This window comes from Notamacropus eugenii, chromosome 7 (assembly GCF_028372415.1).
Source record: "Notamacropus eugenii isolate mMacEug1 chromosome 7, mMacEug1.pri_v2, whole genome shotgun sequence".
Taxonomy (NCBI): Eukaryota; Metazoa; Chordata; class Mammalia; order Diprotodontia; family Macropodidae; genus Notamacropus; species Notamacropus eugenii.
Window position 1 is genome coordinate 123,034,139 of NC_092878.1, and position 17,256 is coordinate 123,051,394.

At 38.7% G+C, this 17,256-nt stretch overlaps 1 protein-coding gene across 3 annotated transcripts in view; it reads left to right on the top strand.

The window, feature by feature from the left end:
* Positions 1 to 16,652, top strand: part of PAPSS1 (3'-phosphoadenosine 5'-phosphosulfate synthase 1) — a 127,062-nt gene extending 110,410 nt beyond the window's left edge. For all 3 annotated transcript variants that reach the window (XM_072622536.1, XM_072622534.1, XM_072622535.1), the window contains one exon: positions 15,905 to 16,652. In XM_072622536.1, the coding sequence (XP_072478637.1) occupies positions 15,905 to 16,043 (139 nt within the window). In that variant the 3' untranslated portion in view covers positions 16,044 to 16,652. The remainder of the gene's footprint in view (positions 1 to 15,904) is intronic.
* The last annotated feature ends 604 nt before the right edge of the window (positions 16,653 to 17,256 follow it).

Here is a 17,256-nt window from a genome sequence, read left to right on the forward strand (position 1 = left end):
TAAGGGACCGTGGAGGTTATCCAGTGCAACCCTCATTTTAAAAATAGGAAACTGAGGGAAAGAGAAGTGAAGAATGCCTCGTGGTTATCCAAGAGGCAGAATGAGTATTTGAGTCCTGGTCCAGTGTTTCCAAACCCAGATGTTTAATTTAGAGGATCTTTTCAAGTTCTCCATGAGTTTTTCTCCATTTGTTCATATTCTGCAGCAGATGTTGGTCCATGAACTGCAGTTGTTATCATGGTGGTCTGTTTGCTTGTGTTCATTTTGAGCACTTCAGGGCAGGATGACCGAATGCCTCATAAAATGGCATTTTTTGTTGCTTTTAGACCCACAACAAAACTGATTCCTTTATTTGCTTCCAAGGAGAGCCTGTGAACCAACTTTCCATTAAGGAACAGTTTCTTTGTGTCTTCTGGTTTTGCTTATGGTGGGAATATCAGTATGATTGTGGCTCATTTCTTTCACAACTGTGCTATTGGTAAAAGGTTGTATGTTGAGAATCAGGCATTACCCAAATGCTTGTAGACTGGGATAAGGTAGTTGATCTAGGGTCAGGAAGACCCAAGTTCAAATCCCACCTCAGACATGACTTGAGCAGTCCAGGGGACTTCGTTTAACCACTCTTTCCAACTCTGTAAAATGGGGATAATAATAGTATCTACCTGACAGAGTACTTGTGAGTATCAAATGATGAGCTGATACTTAATAAAACTCTTTGCGAACCTTAAATCTCTAGGCTACTTATCCTTATGTGTGAAAAAGCTTTGATGACATGAGCCTAATCCTTAGAGAATTTAACTTCCAAAGTATCCAGAATTAAATTATATAAATGTCAACGGATATAGCCATAAACATTCACATTTTCTACATGTTCTGAGCATGGGTTTTCTTTTCCTGGTTCAAGATGATTCTGCTGTGAATGTACAACATCCGAGTTTTTTGTTTGTTTGTTTGTTTTTTCTTTTGTTGTTGACATTTTTTTTTTTCACAAAATTTTGGGTTACAAATTTTCTCCCCTTTTCTCCCCTCCCCCCCCAAACACCAAGCATTCTAATTGCCCCTATGACCAATCTGCTCTCTCTTCTATCATCCCTCTCTGCCCTTGTCTCTGTCTTCTCTTTTGTCCTGTAGGGCCATATAGCTTTCTATACCCCTTTACCTGTATTTCTTATTTCCTAGTGGTAAGAACATTACAGTTGATCCTAACACTTTGAGTTCCAACTTCTTTTCCTCCCTCCCTCTCCACCCCTTCCCTTTGGAAGGCAAGCAATTCAATATAGGCCAAATCTGTGTAGTTTTGCAAATGACTTCCATAATAGTTGTGTTGTATAGGACTAACTATATTTCCCTCCATCCTATCCTGTCCCCCATTACTTCTATTCTCTTTTGATCCTATCCCTCCCCATGAGTGTTGACCTCAAATTGCACTCTCCTCCCCATGCCCTCCCTTCTATCATCCCCCCCCACTCTGCTTATCCCCTTATCCTCCACTTTCCTGTATTGTAAGATAGGTTTTCATACCAAAATGAGTAGGCATTTTATTCTTTCCTTTAGTGGAATGTGATGAGAGTAGACTTCATGTTTTTCTCTCACCTCCCCTCTTTGTCCCTCCACTAATGGGTCTTTTGCTTGCCTCTTTTATGAGAGAAAATTTGCCCCAATCAATTCTCCCTTTCTCCTCCCAATATCTTTCTCTCTCACTGCTTGATTTCATTTTTTTTAAGATATGATCCCATCCTCTTCAATTCACTCTGTGCACTCTGTCTCTATGTGTGTGTGCGTGTGTGCATGTGTGTGTGTGTAATCCCACCCAGTACCCAGATACTGAATAGTTTCAAGAGTTACAAATATTGTCTTTCCATGTATTTTTGTTTGTTTTTGCTGAATCCCTTTCAGGAGTGCATTTTCTTTTATCTGTTGTAATAAAACTGAAATGTAGTGGTAAGGGACAGGGGAGAGAGCATACACTATTGATTGAGAATTCTGATTATATAGATTCTAGTTAATTGAAAGTTTCATGTGATATCTGAATTATAATTCTTTGAAAGTCAGTCAGTCAACATTTATTAAGAGCCTACTATGTTCCAGTCACTGTGCTAAATGCTAGGGATACTGAAAGAGGCGAAAAATAGTTTTTTTGCAAGATGCTCCCAGTCTTCTGGTAGAGACAACAAGCAAACAAATAAGTACAGACAAACTATATACAAAATTATTAAAAGAGAAAGAAGTTAGTAGAATTAAGTGGGTTAAAATTGTCTAATGACTAGCACCTGTCAGCCAAGCCTTTACATATATGGGGATAAGCAGCGTATAGGAAAAGTCTGTGATATTAGTATTTCACTAGATTTTAAAGTAACCCACTTGTAAGCCGAAGTCTTAAGAGTATTTAGTATACATTATAAAAAGGGTCAATGGTGGCAGGTAGAAGACTGGTCTTGGAGTCATAAAGACTCAGATTCAATTCTGTCCTTGACATCCTAGCCATGTGGTCATGGCAAGTCATTTAGCTAGCTCCTCATCGTTCCAGGCAATGTTCAAAGACTGCAAGTTAACCAAGGAGATGCCAGTCTGCACAGGTGGAAGGAATTTCCATACAAGAACGTTCATGCACAGATGAAATCATGTCCATCACTCCAACAAAGGTGTGCTCTTTTGTGCAGGAAACTTCAGTGTCTCTGTCTGGCATGGATTAAAAATTAATTGAAGCCCCATCACAGGGTGATAATTTCTTAAATTGCAAAATGCTTTGTTGCATTCTCTCCATTAGAAAAAATTTCTCGTGGTTTCTGTGAAAGTCTCATTGTGTAGCTTGTTCTTGTGAACTGGCCTCTCAGGGACAGGCCATCTGCTGCATCACAATGCACGGCTTCTGCTGATGTCAGTTGAGTATTGCACATGTGGGTAGAAGGGCAGCAGATGGCTGTGGGATGAGAAAAGCTTCACAAGTTGCCAGGGCACACTGTCCTCTGTGGAGTCAGTCAAGACACAGGCCCTATGTGGTTAGTGGATAAGTGCAGGACAGCACAGGGGATTGTTGCTTGTTGGGTTTTTTTGCAACACATTGAAACTGTTCCTAAGTCATGGCATTCTTTTTATACTGAATACAGGAGTCACTAAGCCAAGTGTTTTTTTTTTTTTTTAATTTTTAATATTCTTACAAAGTTTTTTTGAGTTCCAAATTCTCTCCCTTCTTTCCACCCCTTCCTCACCCATTTGAACAGGCTAACAATATGATATCAGTTATACATGTGAAGTTGTGCAAAATAAATTTCCATATTAGCTGTGCTGCAGAAGACACCAACAGGCAAACAATAAAAAAACAAGAAATATAAAGAAAGTGAAAAAAGTTTGACTTCAGTCTGCATTCAGAGGTCATCAGTTTTCTTTTTGGAGTCAGGGAGGATTTTTCGTCATGAGTCTTTTGGAATTGTATTGCTTAGAGTAGCTAAATCTTCCACAGTTGATCATCCTTAAGGTGTTGTTGTGTGTACAATGTTCTTATGGTTCTGGTCACTTCACTTTGCATCCGTTCATACAAGTCTTCCCAGGTTTTCTGAAACCATCCTGCTCATCATTTCTTTTAGCACAATATTACTTCTTCACAGTGTACCACAACTAGTTCATCCATTCTCCCACTGATTTCCAGTTCGTTGCTGCCACACCAAAAAAGCTGTTATAAATATTTTTGTATAAATAAGTCTATTTCCTTTGATCTGTTTGGGATACTGACCTAGTAGTGGTATTGCTGTATATCCTTTGTGCCTAATTCCAAATTGTTCTCCAGAATACTTTGACCAATTCACAACTCCACCAACAGTGCACTAGTATCTCTATTTTTCCACATTCCTTCTAACATTTGTCATTTTCTTTTTCTGTCATATTTACCATTCTGATTCATGTGAAGTAGTACCTCAGAGTTGTTTTAATTTGCATGTATCTAATCCCTAGTGATTTTGAACATTTTTCATGTGACTATTGCTAGCTTTGATTTGTTTATCTGAAAGCTGCCAATTCATGTCTTTTGACCATTTATCAACTGGAGCAGTGCTACACAACCTGTGGCCTGAATTATGGCCCTGCCGAAGGATTTCCAGCGGCCTGTGAAAATTGTAGAGGAAAACATGCTTTGTAAGTAGAGGAAATCCTTTGATGTGCTGCAGGCAGCCCACAGGCTATAAGTAGCCCATGGGCCAGATTGTACAGGTCTAACTAGAGAGTGGCTCATTTTTTCCTCATTTCCCTATATATTTGAGAAATATGCTGTAATTCCCCTTCCTGGCACCACCCCCTCCCTTCCTTCCCCCCAGTTTCCTGCTTTTCTTCTAATTTTGGCTGCATTCATTTTGTTTGTGGAGAACCTTATTAGTTTCATGTAATCAAAATTATCCATTACTTCCTGTGATCATCTCTGTCTCATGTTTGATTATAAACTTCTCTCTTACCCATAGATCTGACAGGTAAATTTTTCCGCTCTCTGATATTCCCCTTTAGCTATGTGGTTTTGAAAAGAAAAACCTCTTCCCAGACATGTCTGTGTTTCTTTTTTCAGGTGCCATAAGAGATTTCCTAATTGCTGCTATAAAAAACTGTGCTTAGAATAACTTTGGAAAGCAAGCCTCCATGGGTCCATCAGTGTTTCCTTCCTGCCCTTATCCCATCTTACCATCTACTCCAAATTCCCTTCTGTGCATCCTAGGTGAAGTACAGGGGGAAAAATATTAGAGGAAAGCTTTAGTTTATGCCAGTATTTTTCTGTTTCTTCACCTTAAGTTATTTTTTTGCTCCCTGTCATCAGTTTAAGTGGGATATGATACTGCCAAATGGGCTTGGATTGAAGATGGTATTGTCTCTGTTTTGTGGTCCCCAGGAAATAATGGAGATCTGAACTTGTAGTCAAAAGACCTGGGTTCACATCCCAACCATGACATTAACTATTGACTTTGGGCAAGTTACTTAACTTATCCAGCCTCAGTTTCCTTTTCTGTTAAATGGGGGGTGGGGGGCTTGATTAGATGATTTACATAGAAGAGTTCTTTGCTAGCCATAAATCTTTGATGCTTTGGACCTATTGTCTTATGCCACAACCTAATAACCAAATGACTGAATAAAGTCCAAATGACTAAAATTAAAATCCATATGTGACAGACAGAACTGAAAATATGGCAGCAGCAGGAAGATATCTTTTCCTTTACCATTATGGAGTGGAATCAGCAACATGTGGAAGCAGAAACTCTTTTTTTGCTTGATGAAGAAACATTTGTGGCATGCAGGCCAGATGGAGTGTGAAATAGCTCGAGGCGGGAAAAGTTACCTAGGGACTTCAGTTTTAATTGTATTTTTAGGAACAATGCAAGCAAACTCCTGGATTTCAGACAGTTTGGCTTTCTGGGAGAAGACTGGCTTTTAGTTGGTCCGACTTTTTTCCCCCTTGAATCAGAGTTAACACAGAAGTCATCCTGCAGGCCCATTTTCCTATTCCTTTTGAATTTCCATCAAGTCTGGGTATATTCTGTTTGTATACAAAGGGTCTTCCTCCTCCTCCTTTGAGATCTGAAATTTAGTGGTTGACAAACTTTGGAGCCAGAATTCTCCTAAGTGAATGAAAAATGGGTAGATAGATGACTTGTAAAGTAGTATTGTCCCCTTGTATATGCAAGATGAAAGGTTTTAAAGCCTTCTTTCCATACTTCTCATGCTTTCCTGAAGAACTCTTGTCTACCTTTCTCCATTCTCTTATCATTTCCTTTCTTGTATTATATACTTCATTGTACAGGCCATCTCTCCCTCTGACCTCAGTAGAATGTTAACTTCTCAACGGCAGAGAAAATGGCAGAGACTGCCATTTTCAAGTCTTTGTATTTTTTCTGCCCTGCGCATTATAGTTGCTTAATTGAATTTGTCATTTAATTTTCAGTTGAATCAAAACTAGAATCTAAGAGTTTGGAAGGAGATATAGAAGCCTTCTAGTCCCCTCATTTTATAGTCGAGGAAGCTGAGACCCAGTAAAACTAAGTGACTTGGGCTAATGAATAGGAAAGCCAAGGTGTCCCAACCGGTGGTTCTGTTACCATACCAATCCTTGATTAGTTAAAAGAGTATTCAGTCTGTGCATGGAAATCAAATTGGGGCAGTAGAAGATTTACTCTGGATTGGACTCAGTGACCTTTGAAGTTCTGTTTTAGCTTTGTTTCTCATTATCTTTCCAAGCCCTCCATTCTTCCTAACTTTCATAGTACTATCAAGGGCATTAGCATTTCCTCTAGGCTCCCAATATTGATATTATCCTGGACTCCTCACTCTGTCCTACCAGCTGTCTCAAATCTGTTGCCAAGTCTTGTTAGTTTTATCTTTTCAATATCTCTGCTATATGCTCCCTTCCTACCTTAGTGCGGGCCTTCACCAACTTGTGCCTGGACAAGGTAATAACCTTTTGGTTGGTTTCCCTGCTGCAGGTCTCTTCTCTCCTCAGCTGTGAAATTATTTTTCCTAAAGTACAGGTCTGGCCACATCTCCACTTGAATAAACTCCAGTGGCATCCTGTTTTCTTCTCCAATATAGCATCTGCCATTCAAAGTCTTTCAGAAGCTTTCTACCATTCCAGGCTTCTTATACCTTACCCCCCAATTCCCATCAGTGACATCTGCCTCCTTGCTGTTGCTCACACAAGAAAATTAATCAGCTGTGGGCATATTCAGAGATTGTCTCCATGCCTGGAATTCTTTTCCTCTCCATCTCTGTCTCCTGGCTTCTCTGGCTTTTTTCAAGTCCCACACTCTATAAGAGGCTTTCCCTAATGCTTGTTAATGTCACTGACCCTGTTGATTACCTCTAGTTTTTCCCATATATATATTGTTGGTACATAGTTGTTTGCATACTCTCTCCCCTATTAGACTTGTGAACTCCTTGAGAGTAGAGACTTTTTTTAAACACCTTTCTTTGTCTCCCTATTGCTTAGCACAGTAGCTAGTACATTGTAGGCACTTAATAAATACTTATTGAAGGGTGGTGGAGCCAAGACGGCCAGGAAGAAGCAGAAACTTCCTAGATCTCCCCCCACCCACCCCATCAAGCCCAGCCAAATACCTGTAAAAATGGACTCTGGACAAATTCTGGAGCTGCAGATCTCAGAGGGATGGAGCAAAGCATATCTCCAGCCCAAGATAGCCCAGAAGGTCTATGGGAAGTGTCTGTCACACCATACTGGGAGCAGAGCCCAGTATAGCATGGGCTACACTGGCACAGTGGGGACCTGAGCAGGCCTCAGGGGACTGAATCTCTGTCATATATGGCGGTTTCCAGACTTCACAACTCACAAACGCCAAGGACAAATTGGAAGGTCAGTGGAAAAAACCCATCTGACCTGTGTAAGAGAGTAGAATGGTCAGGCCTCAGTCCTGGGGCAGTGGAGGGAGTGAAGGAGCCCATGGCAGCAGCAGCAGCGGCAGAAGCAGAGGCTGTTTCTGGAGCTGTAGACCCACAGATTGTGGGGGAATTAAACAACTCCCTTCATGCCCATTCCTCATGCCCCCTCCTCATGCCCCCTCCTCACCCCCCCCCCCCCACTGGAAGCAGAGAATGACCTTGACAAAGAGCTGGAAAGTCAAGGAAATGGCTGGGGAAATGGACAAAAACTGGAAAAAGAGTCAGACTATAGAATCTTACTTTGGTGACCAGGAAGACCAAAATATACAAGCAAGAAGAAGACAACAAAGACAAAGCTCCTCCATCCAAAGCCTCCAAGAAAAACATGAATTGGTCTCCAGGCCATGAAAGAGCTCAAAAAGGATTTGGAAAATCAAGCAAGAGAAGTGGAGGAAAAATTGGGAAGAGAAATGAGAGCAGTGCAAGAAAATCATGAGAAGTGAGTCAACTGCTTGCAAAGATTCTCAAGAAAATTAACACTTTAAAAAAGATTAACCCAAATGGCAAAAAGATCCAAAAAGCCAATGAGGAGAAGAATGCCTTAAAAAGCAGAGTTGACCAGATGGAAAGGGAGGTCCAAAAGCTCACTGAAGAAAATAATTCCTTAAAGATTAGAATGGAGCAGATGGATGCTTGTGACTTTTATGAAAAATCAAGAAATTATAAAACAAAACCAAAGAATGAAAAAACAGCAGACAGTGTGAAATATCTCATTGGAAAAATAACTGACCTGGAAAATAGATCCAGGAGAGACAATTTAAAAATTATGGGACTACCTGAAAGCCATGATCAAAAAAAGCCTAGACATCATCCTTCTCTAGGAACACTGCCCTGATATTCTAGAACCAGAAGGTGAAATAGAAATGGAAAGACTCCACCAATCACCTCCTGAAAGAGGTCCCAAAAGGAAAACTCTTAGGAATATTGTAGCCAAATTCCAGAGTTCCCAGGTCAAGAAGAAAATATTCCAAGGAGCCAGAAGGAAACAATTTGAGTATTGTCTAAACACAATCAGAATAACACAAGATCTTGCAGCTTCTACATTAAGGGGTCAGAGTACTTGGAATATGATATTCTGGAGGTCAAAGGAGCTAGTATTAAAACCAAGAATTATCTATCCAACAAAACTGAGTATAATACTTCAAGGGAAAAAATTGTCATTCAGTGAAATAGAGGACTTTCAAGCATTCTTCATGAAAAGACCAGAGTTGAATAGAAACTTTCACTTTCAAACACAAAAATCAAGAGAAGCATGGGAAGGTAAACAGGAAGGAGAAATCCTAAGGGCCTTACTGAAGTTGAAGCGTTTTCACTCCTGCATGGAAAGATCATATTTGTAACTCTTGAGACCTTTCTCAGTATTAGGATATTTGGAGAGATTATATACATATAGACAGAGGGCACAAGGTGAGTTTTGAATATGAAGGGATGATATATAAAAAATAAAATTAAAGGGTGAGATGAGTATATTGGGAGGAGAAAGGGAGAAATGGGGTAAATTCTCTTTCACATGGCAAAAGGCAAAAAGCTTTTTCAATGGAGGGAAAGAAGAAGAAGATGAAAGGGAAAGAGTGTACCTTACTCTCATTGAATTTGGCTTAAGGAAGGAATAATATACTCAATTTCATATGAAAATCTGTGTTACACTCCAGGAAAGTAGGGGAAAAGGGGACAAGTGGAGATGGGGGGTGGTGGAGGGATGATAGAAGGGAGGGCAGATGGGAGGAGGGGATAATTAGAAGTAAATACTTTTGAGGAGGGACAGGGTCAAAAGAGAATAGAATAAAGGGACCAGGATGGAATGGAGGGAGATGCAGTCTTTCACATCATAGCTGTTAGGGAAGTGTTTTGCATGACTATATATGCATGACCTATATTGAATGCTTGACTTCTCAGCAAGGATGGGTGGGAAGGAAGGGGAAGAAGTTGGAACTCAAAGTTTTAAAAACGAATGTTAAAAATTATTTTTACATGCAACTGGGAAATAAGACATATGGTTAGTGGGGGTATAGAAATCTATCTTGCTGTACAAGAAAATAGAGGGGAAGGGTATGAGAGAAAGGAGAAGTGTGATAGAAGGGAGGGAAGATTGAGGGAAGGGGTAATTGGAATTCATGCAGTTTTGGGGTGGGTGGAGGGGAGAGAAGGAGAAAATTTGGAAACTCAGTCTTGTTGAAGTGAGTGTTGAAAACTAAAAATAAATAAATTAAAAATGTTTATTGAATCTCTGATTCTAGATCTGTGATCTTATGATCTAGTTTAGAACAAGCTAGAAAACTGTGTAGGGACAGTTGCATGACACTTTTCATCTCTTTATAGAGGATTTCTCATCTAATAAACTGCTGTACCAGTGCCCTCTCAATTGGCAAATAAAGTTGGAGCTAAAAGTTTTGTTTTGGTTTGGGGCATCTCAGTAACTAATAGATTGTGTTAGACTAGAGGTCAGATCTTAGAAGATGGTGGGGGTTGAGGCTGGAGATTATGCTAAGATCCCTAGAATTAATTATTAGGTGGGGGTGGGGTTTGTGTGATGACCATTATCAGAATCAGAACCAAACAGATGTAGTCTTCATCTGATATCTGTAAAACAAGTAGTTGAAGTGGGACACTCCCTCAAACTGAACTCTTTGATAGAAAGCTTTTCTAAATGTTTATTCATCTAACATGTTTATTGAACACCTGCCAAGAGTGCCTGATAGTATGGTGAATCACTTTGCTCTTTCAGTCCATGCAATGAAGGCTAAGAGCTGTGAACAGAAGTTAACTCTGATATCCCATTCAGTAAACATTCATTCAGTGCCTCCCCAGAGGGAGAACAGTGCCAAGGGATGGGGATTAAGTTTGTCTTTCTGATCTTATTTTTGTTGAAATCGATTGTGTGAGAAATGGCCACACTTTGTTCATTTTTATGCCACAGTGACCACAGTGCTTAGCACTGTCCTTTACACAGTGTAAGTGGCTCTATCTGCAAATGAAGATTTTAAGAAATCATTAGTTGTTTTAGCCAAAGGGCTGATTTGTGTATAAGTATAGATCAACTTCCCCTATTGCCATTGGGTCTTCTAACTTTTGCTATTTAGTAATCTAGGGTATCCTGAAAGTCTTGGGATATGATTGCCCTGAGACTTTTGGTTATGTGTGTGCACACACATACATTCTGTATATTATGTATAAATGTGTTATAGCCATACATACACATGATATGCTAGTACTATCAGATATCCAGTTTTCTCTTGTTATGTCAACATATTCCACTAAATAATTATTCACACTTGTGTAGTGCTTTAAGATTTTCAAAGCAGTTTCCTCACAAGTACCCTTAAGGTGGGTAGTTTCATGTTTCATTTTATAGACTTAGACTCTTAGGGGATTGTCTTCTGTTAACGGCCACATAATAATGTCCTTTGAAGTAGGATTCAAATTCATCTTTCTTGACCTTAGGTTCTGCTTGATGTTTCCACTGTGTCAAGCTTATCATCTTGAGCTTAAATCTTGCTTCATTTTTAGTCCGTTAGAATTTGCCTTTTGCCATGTTCTCTTTGTAGTTTTTGTGAGTGAGTGAATTAGCAGGTGCAATAATAATGTACGTGTGTGATATTAGGATAATTAATGTTACTAGGGTAATTAATATGTGAAATATTTGCTGATCTTATTGAAAAATATAATTTTGGAACCTAAAGATCTTACATTTAAAATGTTTTACCCTTTCCTTGCTTCTTAGTAGCTTGATGGTTGGGATCAACTCCATAGTATGCTATGTCCTCACAGAACTAAAATTCAACAGTTTTTGTTGTTTAACGAAGGATTGGTTGCATTTATTTTTGTTACTTGATATTTTTTCCCAATTACATGTTAAAAAAAAACAATTTTAACATTCCTTTTGGTCAAATTTTGAGTTTCAAATCTCCCCACTTCCCAAAGGCAACACCTTTCATCATAAGTCCTACAGAATTGTCTTGGATTATTGTATCCATCCTACGCTGCTGCTAATGTTCTCCTGGTTCTGCTCATTTCAGTTTGCATCAGTTTGCGTAAGTCTTGTCACTTCATGTAGCACAATGACATTCCATCACAATCATTTGTACGCATAGGTCCTTTTCCTTTCCTTTCCTTTTCTTTCTTTTCTTTTCTTTTTTTTTTGATCTCTGGTATACAGACCTAGTAGTGGAATTGCTTAATCAGTGTATGCATGATTTTATAGCCCTTTGGGCATAGTTCCAAATTGCTCTCCAGAATAGTTGAATTGGGATACAACTTCACCAGTTGTGTATTAGTATTTTAATTCCACATCCCTTCCAACATTTGTCATTTTCTTTTTCTGTCAAATTAGCCAATCTGATGGCTCTGGGGTGAGTAATTCAGGATTGTTTTAATTTTCATTTCTCTCATCCATAGTGATTTAGAGCATTTTTTTTCCCACATGACTATAGATAGCTTTGATTACTTTGTCTGAAAACTGCCTGTTCATATCCTTTGACCTTTTATTAGGTGAGGCTTGCTCTTATTTCTGTAAATTTGACTCAGTTTTCTATATTTTTGAGAAACGAAGTCTTTGTCAGAGAAACTCACTGTAAAAATTTTTTTCACAGTATTTCCCTTCATTTTATTTTCCTTGTTTATCCTGTTTTCTCTCTCTCTCTCTCTCTCTCTCTCTCTCTCTCTTTTTCTCTCTCTCTCTCTCTCCATTCTCAAAAGTGTTTTGCTTTTGACTTTTACTTCCCCTAAACTCCCCCTTCTATCACCTCTGCCTCTCCCCCCATCCATCTTCCTTGCTATTTTCCTTCATGGTAACATAGATTTCTACACCCAAATGAGTGCGTATATTATTACTTCTTTGAGCCAATTCCAATGAGAGTAAGGCCCATGTAATCCCCTCACCACTTTTCCCGTTTTCCTCTCCACTGTAAAATCTCTTTCCGGCTTCTTTTGTGTCACATAACTTGCTCCATTCTGCCTCTCCCTTTCCCTGTCTCCCAGGGCATTGTTCTTTCTTATCACTTAATTAGGTTTTTAGATAATCATACCATCACGTTCGACTCATACCTCTGCTTTCTATCTTTGTACTCCTTCCAGCTACCCTAACAGGGAGAACTTTTTAGGAGTTATAAATATCATTTTCCCATGTAGAAATAAACAGTTTAGCCTTATTTAATCCCTTATGATTTCTCTTTCCTTTTTACACTTTTTTTTTTTTTTTTTTGCATCTTGGATTTGAAAGTCAGATTTTCTTCTCAGCTCTGGTGTTTTCATCAGGAATTCTTGAAAATCCTCTATTTCATTGATTGTCCATTTCCCTCTATCTCCCCCAAGCCTTAAGGATTATATACTTAGTTTTACTGGTGATTTTGTAGGAGGTTCTTGGTTTTAATTCTAGCTCTTTGTCCTCCAGAATATCATATTCTATACTGTCTGATTTTTTAATGTAGAAGATGCTAAATCTTGTGTTAGTTATCCTGATTGTGGCACCACAATATGTGTATTTTGTCTTTTTGGCTGTTTGATCTGGGAGGTCTGGAATTTGGCTACAATATTCCTTGGAATTTTCATTTTGAGATCTCTTTCAGGAGGTGATTGGTTTTTCCATTTGGTTCTAGAATATCAAGACAGTTTTCCTTGATATTTTCTTGAAAGATGATGTCTAGACTTTTTTTTATTGTGACTTTCATATAATAATTTCATATAATAATTCTTAAATTTTATTTCTCTAGATCCATTTTCCAGTCACTTGTTTTTCCAATGAGATATTTCACATTGGCTTCTATTTTTTCATTCTTTTGATTTTATGTGATTGTTTGTTAATGTCTCATAAAGTCATTAGCTTCAGTTTGCCCAATTCTGACTTTTAAGGAATTATTTTCTTTAGTGAGCTTTTGTACTTCCTTTTCCATTTGGCCAGATTTACTTTTTAAGCAATTCTCTTCAGTGAATTTTCAGACGTCTTTTTTGGCTATTTCTGCTTTTCAAGGCATTTTTTCCTTCTTTGGATTTTTTGCGCTTCTTTTGCTGTGTGGTCTATTTTGGTTTTTTTTGGTGTTGTTTTCTTTAGTATTATTTTGTGCTTACTTTTACCAAGCTGTTCACTCATGTTTCATTATTTTCTTGTATCATTCTCATTTTTCTTCCCAGTTTTTCCTCTGCCTCTCTTGTTTAATTCTTAAAATCCTTTTTGAGCTCTTTCATGGTCTGAGGCCAGTTCATATTTTCCTATGAGACTTGGAGTGCAGGAATTTTGACTTTGTTCTTCTGAGTTTGTGTTCTTATCTTCCTTGTCATCATAGTAACTTTCTGTGGTCAGATTTTTTTTTTCTGTTGGCTGATTTTCTGTCCTCTTGCTTGACTTTTAACTCTGTGCTAAAGTGGGGCTCTGCTTTTCAAGTGGAGGGTGGATTTTCTCAAACTTCAGGTTATTTGTGCATCTGTTTCAGAGGTAAATTCTGTGGAACGGTAAGTTTTTGGTTTGTCCAAGGAGGTATGATTCTAAGGAGAGGTGTGTTTACTACTTTTTTGTACTAAGCACTATATACCTGTGAATGACCACAAACTCTCACACCCCCCTGGAACTGTGGCCAGATTTCCTGCTCCCCTGGGGCTGTGATCTCTGCTGTGTTAATACTCCTTGCACTGGGACTGTGATCCAAGAGTGTGACCCAGATCCAAATATAGGCAGTGCAAGAGTCCTGCCTCTTGTGCCAATAAAAGGATGATCCCTATAAATCTCCTTCTGACCCGTTGTCCAATCCTTTTACTGTCTGTGGACTGAGAGGACTGGAAACTGCCACTCCTGCCACTGATTCAGTTACCCCCAAGGCCTGTTCCTGGTTTGCTGGGGCCAGGTCTGTGGTGTACTGGTCTCTCTCACTCTCGTGCAACAGATCCTTCCTGCCAACCTTCTCAATTGTCTTGGTCTGGGAAGTTGTTTTACTCCCATCTTTCTGTGAGTTTTATGCTCTAGAATTTGAGTCCTTATTTAAAGGTATTTGGAGGTTGTTTGGGAGAGAACTCAGGCAAGTCCTTACTTTCACTCCGCCTTCTTGGCTGCACCCTGCATTTATTTTTCACAGTAATTTCTACTGGAATTAACATCTGCGGTCAGTTGTGGTGAGGTTTGCGTCATGTCAGAAAAGGAAGGGGAAGAACCCTAACTCGTCTTAATTTGAACCCTGATGTCTCCTACATCCAGCCAGCTGTGAGAGCTTTGTTGATGTTTACATTGTCTTCTCCTTAGAGTTCCTTGCACCTTGTAATGGTTTTCACATTGTCGTGTTACCCAGTAAGTAGCTACTTTGGCCTTAGCGTGTCTTTTAGCGTGTGGGTTTTCACAGATCATCTCATTTCTCTGAAGAGAGAATGATCACGGGACAACCAGCAGTGCCAGTGACCACGTCATCATTTATTATGATTTCATTGGTCCCTTAATACAAAGGAAGAGGGAGACTTAAGAGGTTGACCCAAAGGTGTACAAATCTCTACTTAGTCCTGGAGCTCTAAGAGTGGTTGAAAACTAAGAATGTGCCAGAGTCAACCCAAATTGGTTCTTGAGACCTGGTTATTAAATTTTCAGTGAGTATTTACACCTAAAATCTGCAAGTGCCACAGACCACTGCTCAATTTATTGAGTTTTTTTAATTGTCTAGATTTAAGAAAGATGGAATAAATGTTCATAATGCACATTAAACTTAAAATTCTGCTGTACATTTTTCATTCCTCTCCTCCAAGCCACTTGTTAAATATTTACCAACACACCCCTGATGGAAAGTGTACAGCTCAGAAACTTGGTCTAAATCTAAGAAGACCAAGGATTATTTATATCTGGATTGACATTGTTATGAAGATACGTGCCAGTTTTTAGTTTAGGGTCAGAATGGGGGTATTTGTGCTTTTTTAAGACTAAAATTTATCTTATTCTATGCTTTGAGATCTTGTTATTAAGAAGCAATGCAGAGCTCTATCTTCTCTTGACATTACTTTCACGGTAAAATATAAATTTTGCCACTTAACTGCTGTTTAAGAAATTGTAATTCCCTCTACCCTTGGTTCAGTTCTGACATGAGAGTTGCATTTTGAGTTTCAGGTTAGCAATTTTCTGGAAATATTTTCAGTCTGCGTTGGCAAGTTGAATTTAACGAGAGAAAAACATTTCTTGACTAAAAGCATGTGATGTTGTATGTTAACGTTACCTGCATCACTTTCTGGAATCACGTTTGCATTTACATGTTAACCAAGTGGGTTTCCTGCTAAGCTGCTGTCATGATTAAGTCCGTGATCACTTAGTAAGCTCAGTGCCAAGAACTGTGCTATGCACTGGGGACAAAAAGGAAGGCAAAATAAATCTGCAGGCAGCAGGGATGGGAACTCCTGGAAGAGGAAGTCCACACATTTTTGGCAGCACATTGCCTGGTGCACTGAGAGGTACTTGAACCCAATCCTGGCTGTGTGCAGAAATGCTTTTTTTCACTACATTTTTTTTCTTTCTCTTTTTCAGTCATGAAGACTTTGAATTTATTTCGGGAACCCGAATGCGGAAACTTGCCCGAGAAGGACAGAAACCTCCTGAAGGTTTCATGGCCCCCAAAGCGTGGACTGTGCTGACTGAGTACTACAAATCCTTGGAGAATGCCTAAACATTATTAATGACCCATCAACCTTTGATGCTCAATTTATTAACAGAAAGGGGACCACACAATTACCATTTGCACAGCTTTACTGTGGTGTCTGGGAGGACATCATTCCTTAAAAATAAATCTTTTCCCTTTAACTTAGAATCCTTTTTATTTTTTGCCTGCTTTATGGGTTCTATTATATACTGCTGATTTTAATGTATCTTTGCATTTTATTATGGTTTGTAATCCCACATTAGGATTTTAGAATCTTGCCTTTTTATATGATTTATGTTTCTTTTCCATGTTTTTTTTGCAGCTTTTATGTTGATATTATCCTTTAAAAGGGAAGGAAACATTTCCCCTCCCTTTAGAAACAAAACACCCTCTGTCCCATACTCCCTATCAAAACAGTGTAGAGATGGCTTGATCTTGCTTTTGTACTGTAACTGAGCTGCAAGACATTTGTAGCAATTATAAATTTTACTACTCTGAAATATAATCAGACTTTTTATTTCTGGTCCTTTATTGAGCCCCAAACCATTGTGATCTAAAGCTTCCTTATTATGTATGTAAATCCAGAATCAGCTGATTTTATGCAACAGAATTAAACTTTTGGCTTTTTATTTATGATATTGCTTTCCTTGCTTCTTTGCCTGCATTTTTTTTCTTTGTTTCTAAATGCAAAACAATTTTTACTGCATAGGATTTGGTTCAGTTTGCTTCATTGTCTGAGCTTGTCCAGTTCTGTTATCTTTTGACACATCTTCTGCATCTTATACCTTCTTCATGAATGGCTGGAAAAATGAAGTTTCTCTGCTATTTTTTTTTCTTTTCTTGATTTCAAGTGCCTTTTCAAGCATAAAGTAGTTAAAATAATGCAGGTCAAGCTGGCAAAAATGAGGTCTCTTCTCTTCCTGCTTAGAGGAAAGTTGAGTTTGGTATAATGTTAGGCTTTATTTCTGGACCAAATACCTGAAGAGGTTGGTCAGTCAAGTAGCATTTAGTAAGTACTAACTTTGTATGAGGCACTGTGCTAAGTTCTGAGGATACAAAGAAAAACAAAAAACCAAAACAACAAAAAACAGTCCCTGCTTTCAGGGAGCTCATAGTACAATGCAAACAACTATGTCCAATATGTATCTAGATAGATAGGTAGGATAAATTGGACTTGGTCTCAAGGAAGACACTAAGATTAAGGAGGCTGGAAAGACATCTTCTAGAAGGTGGGGTTTTA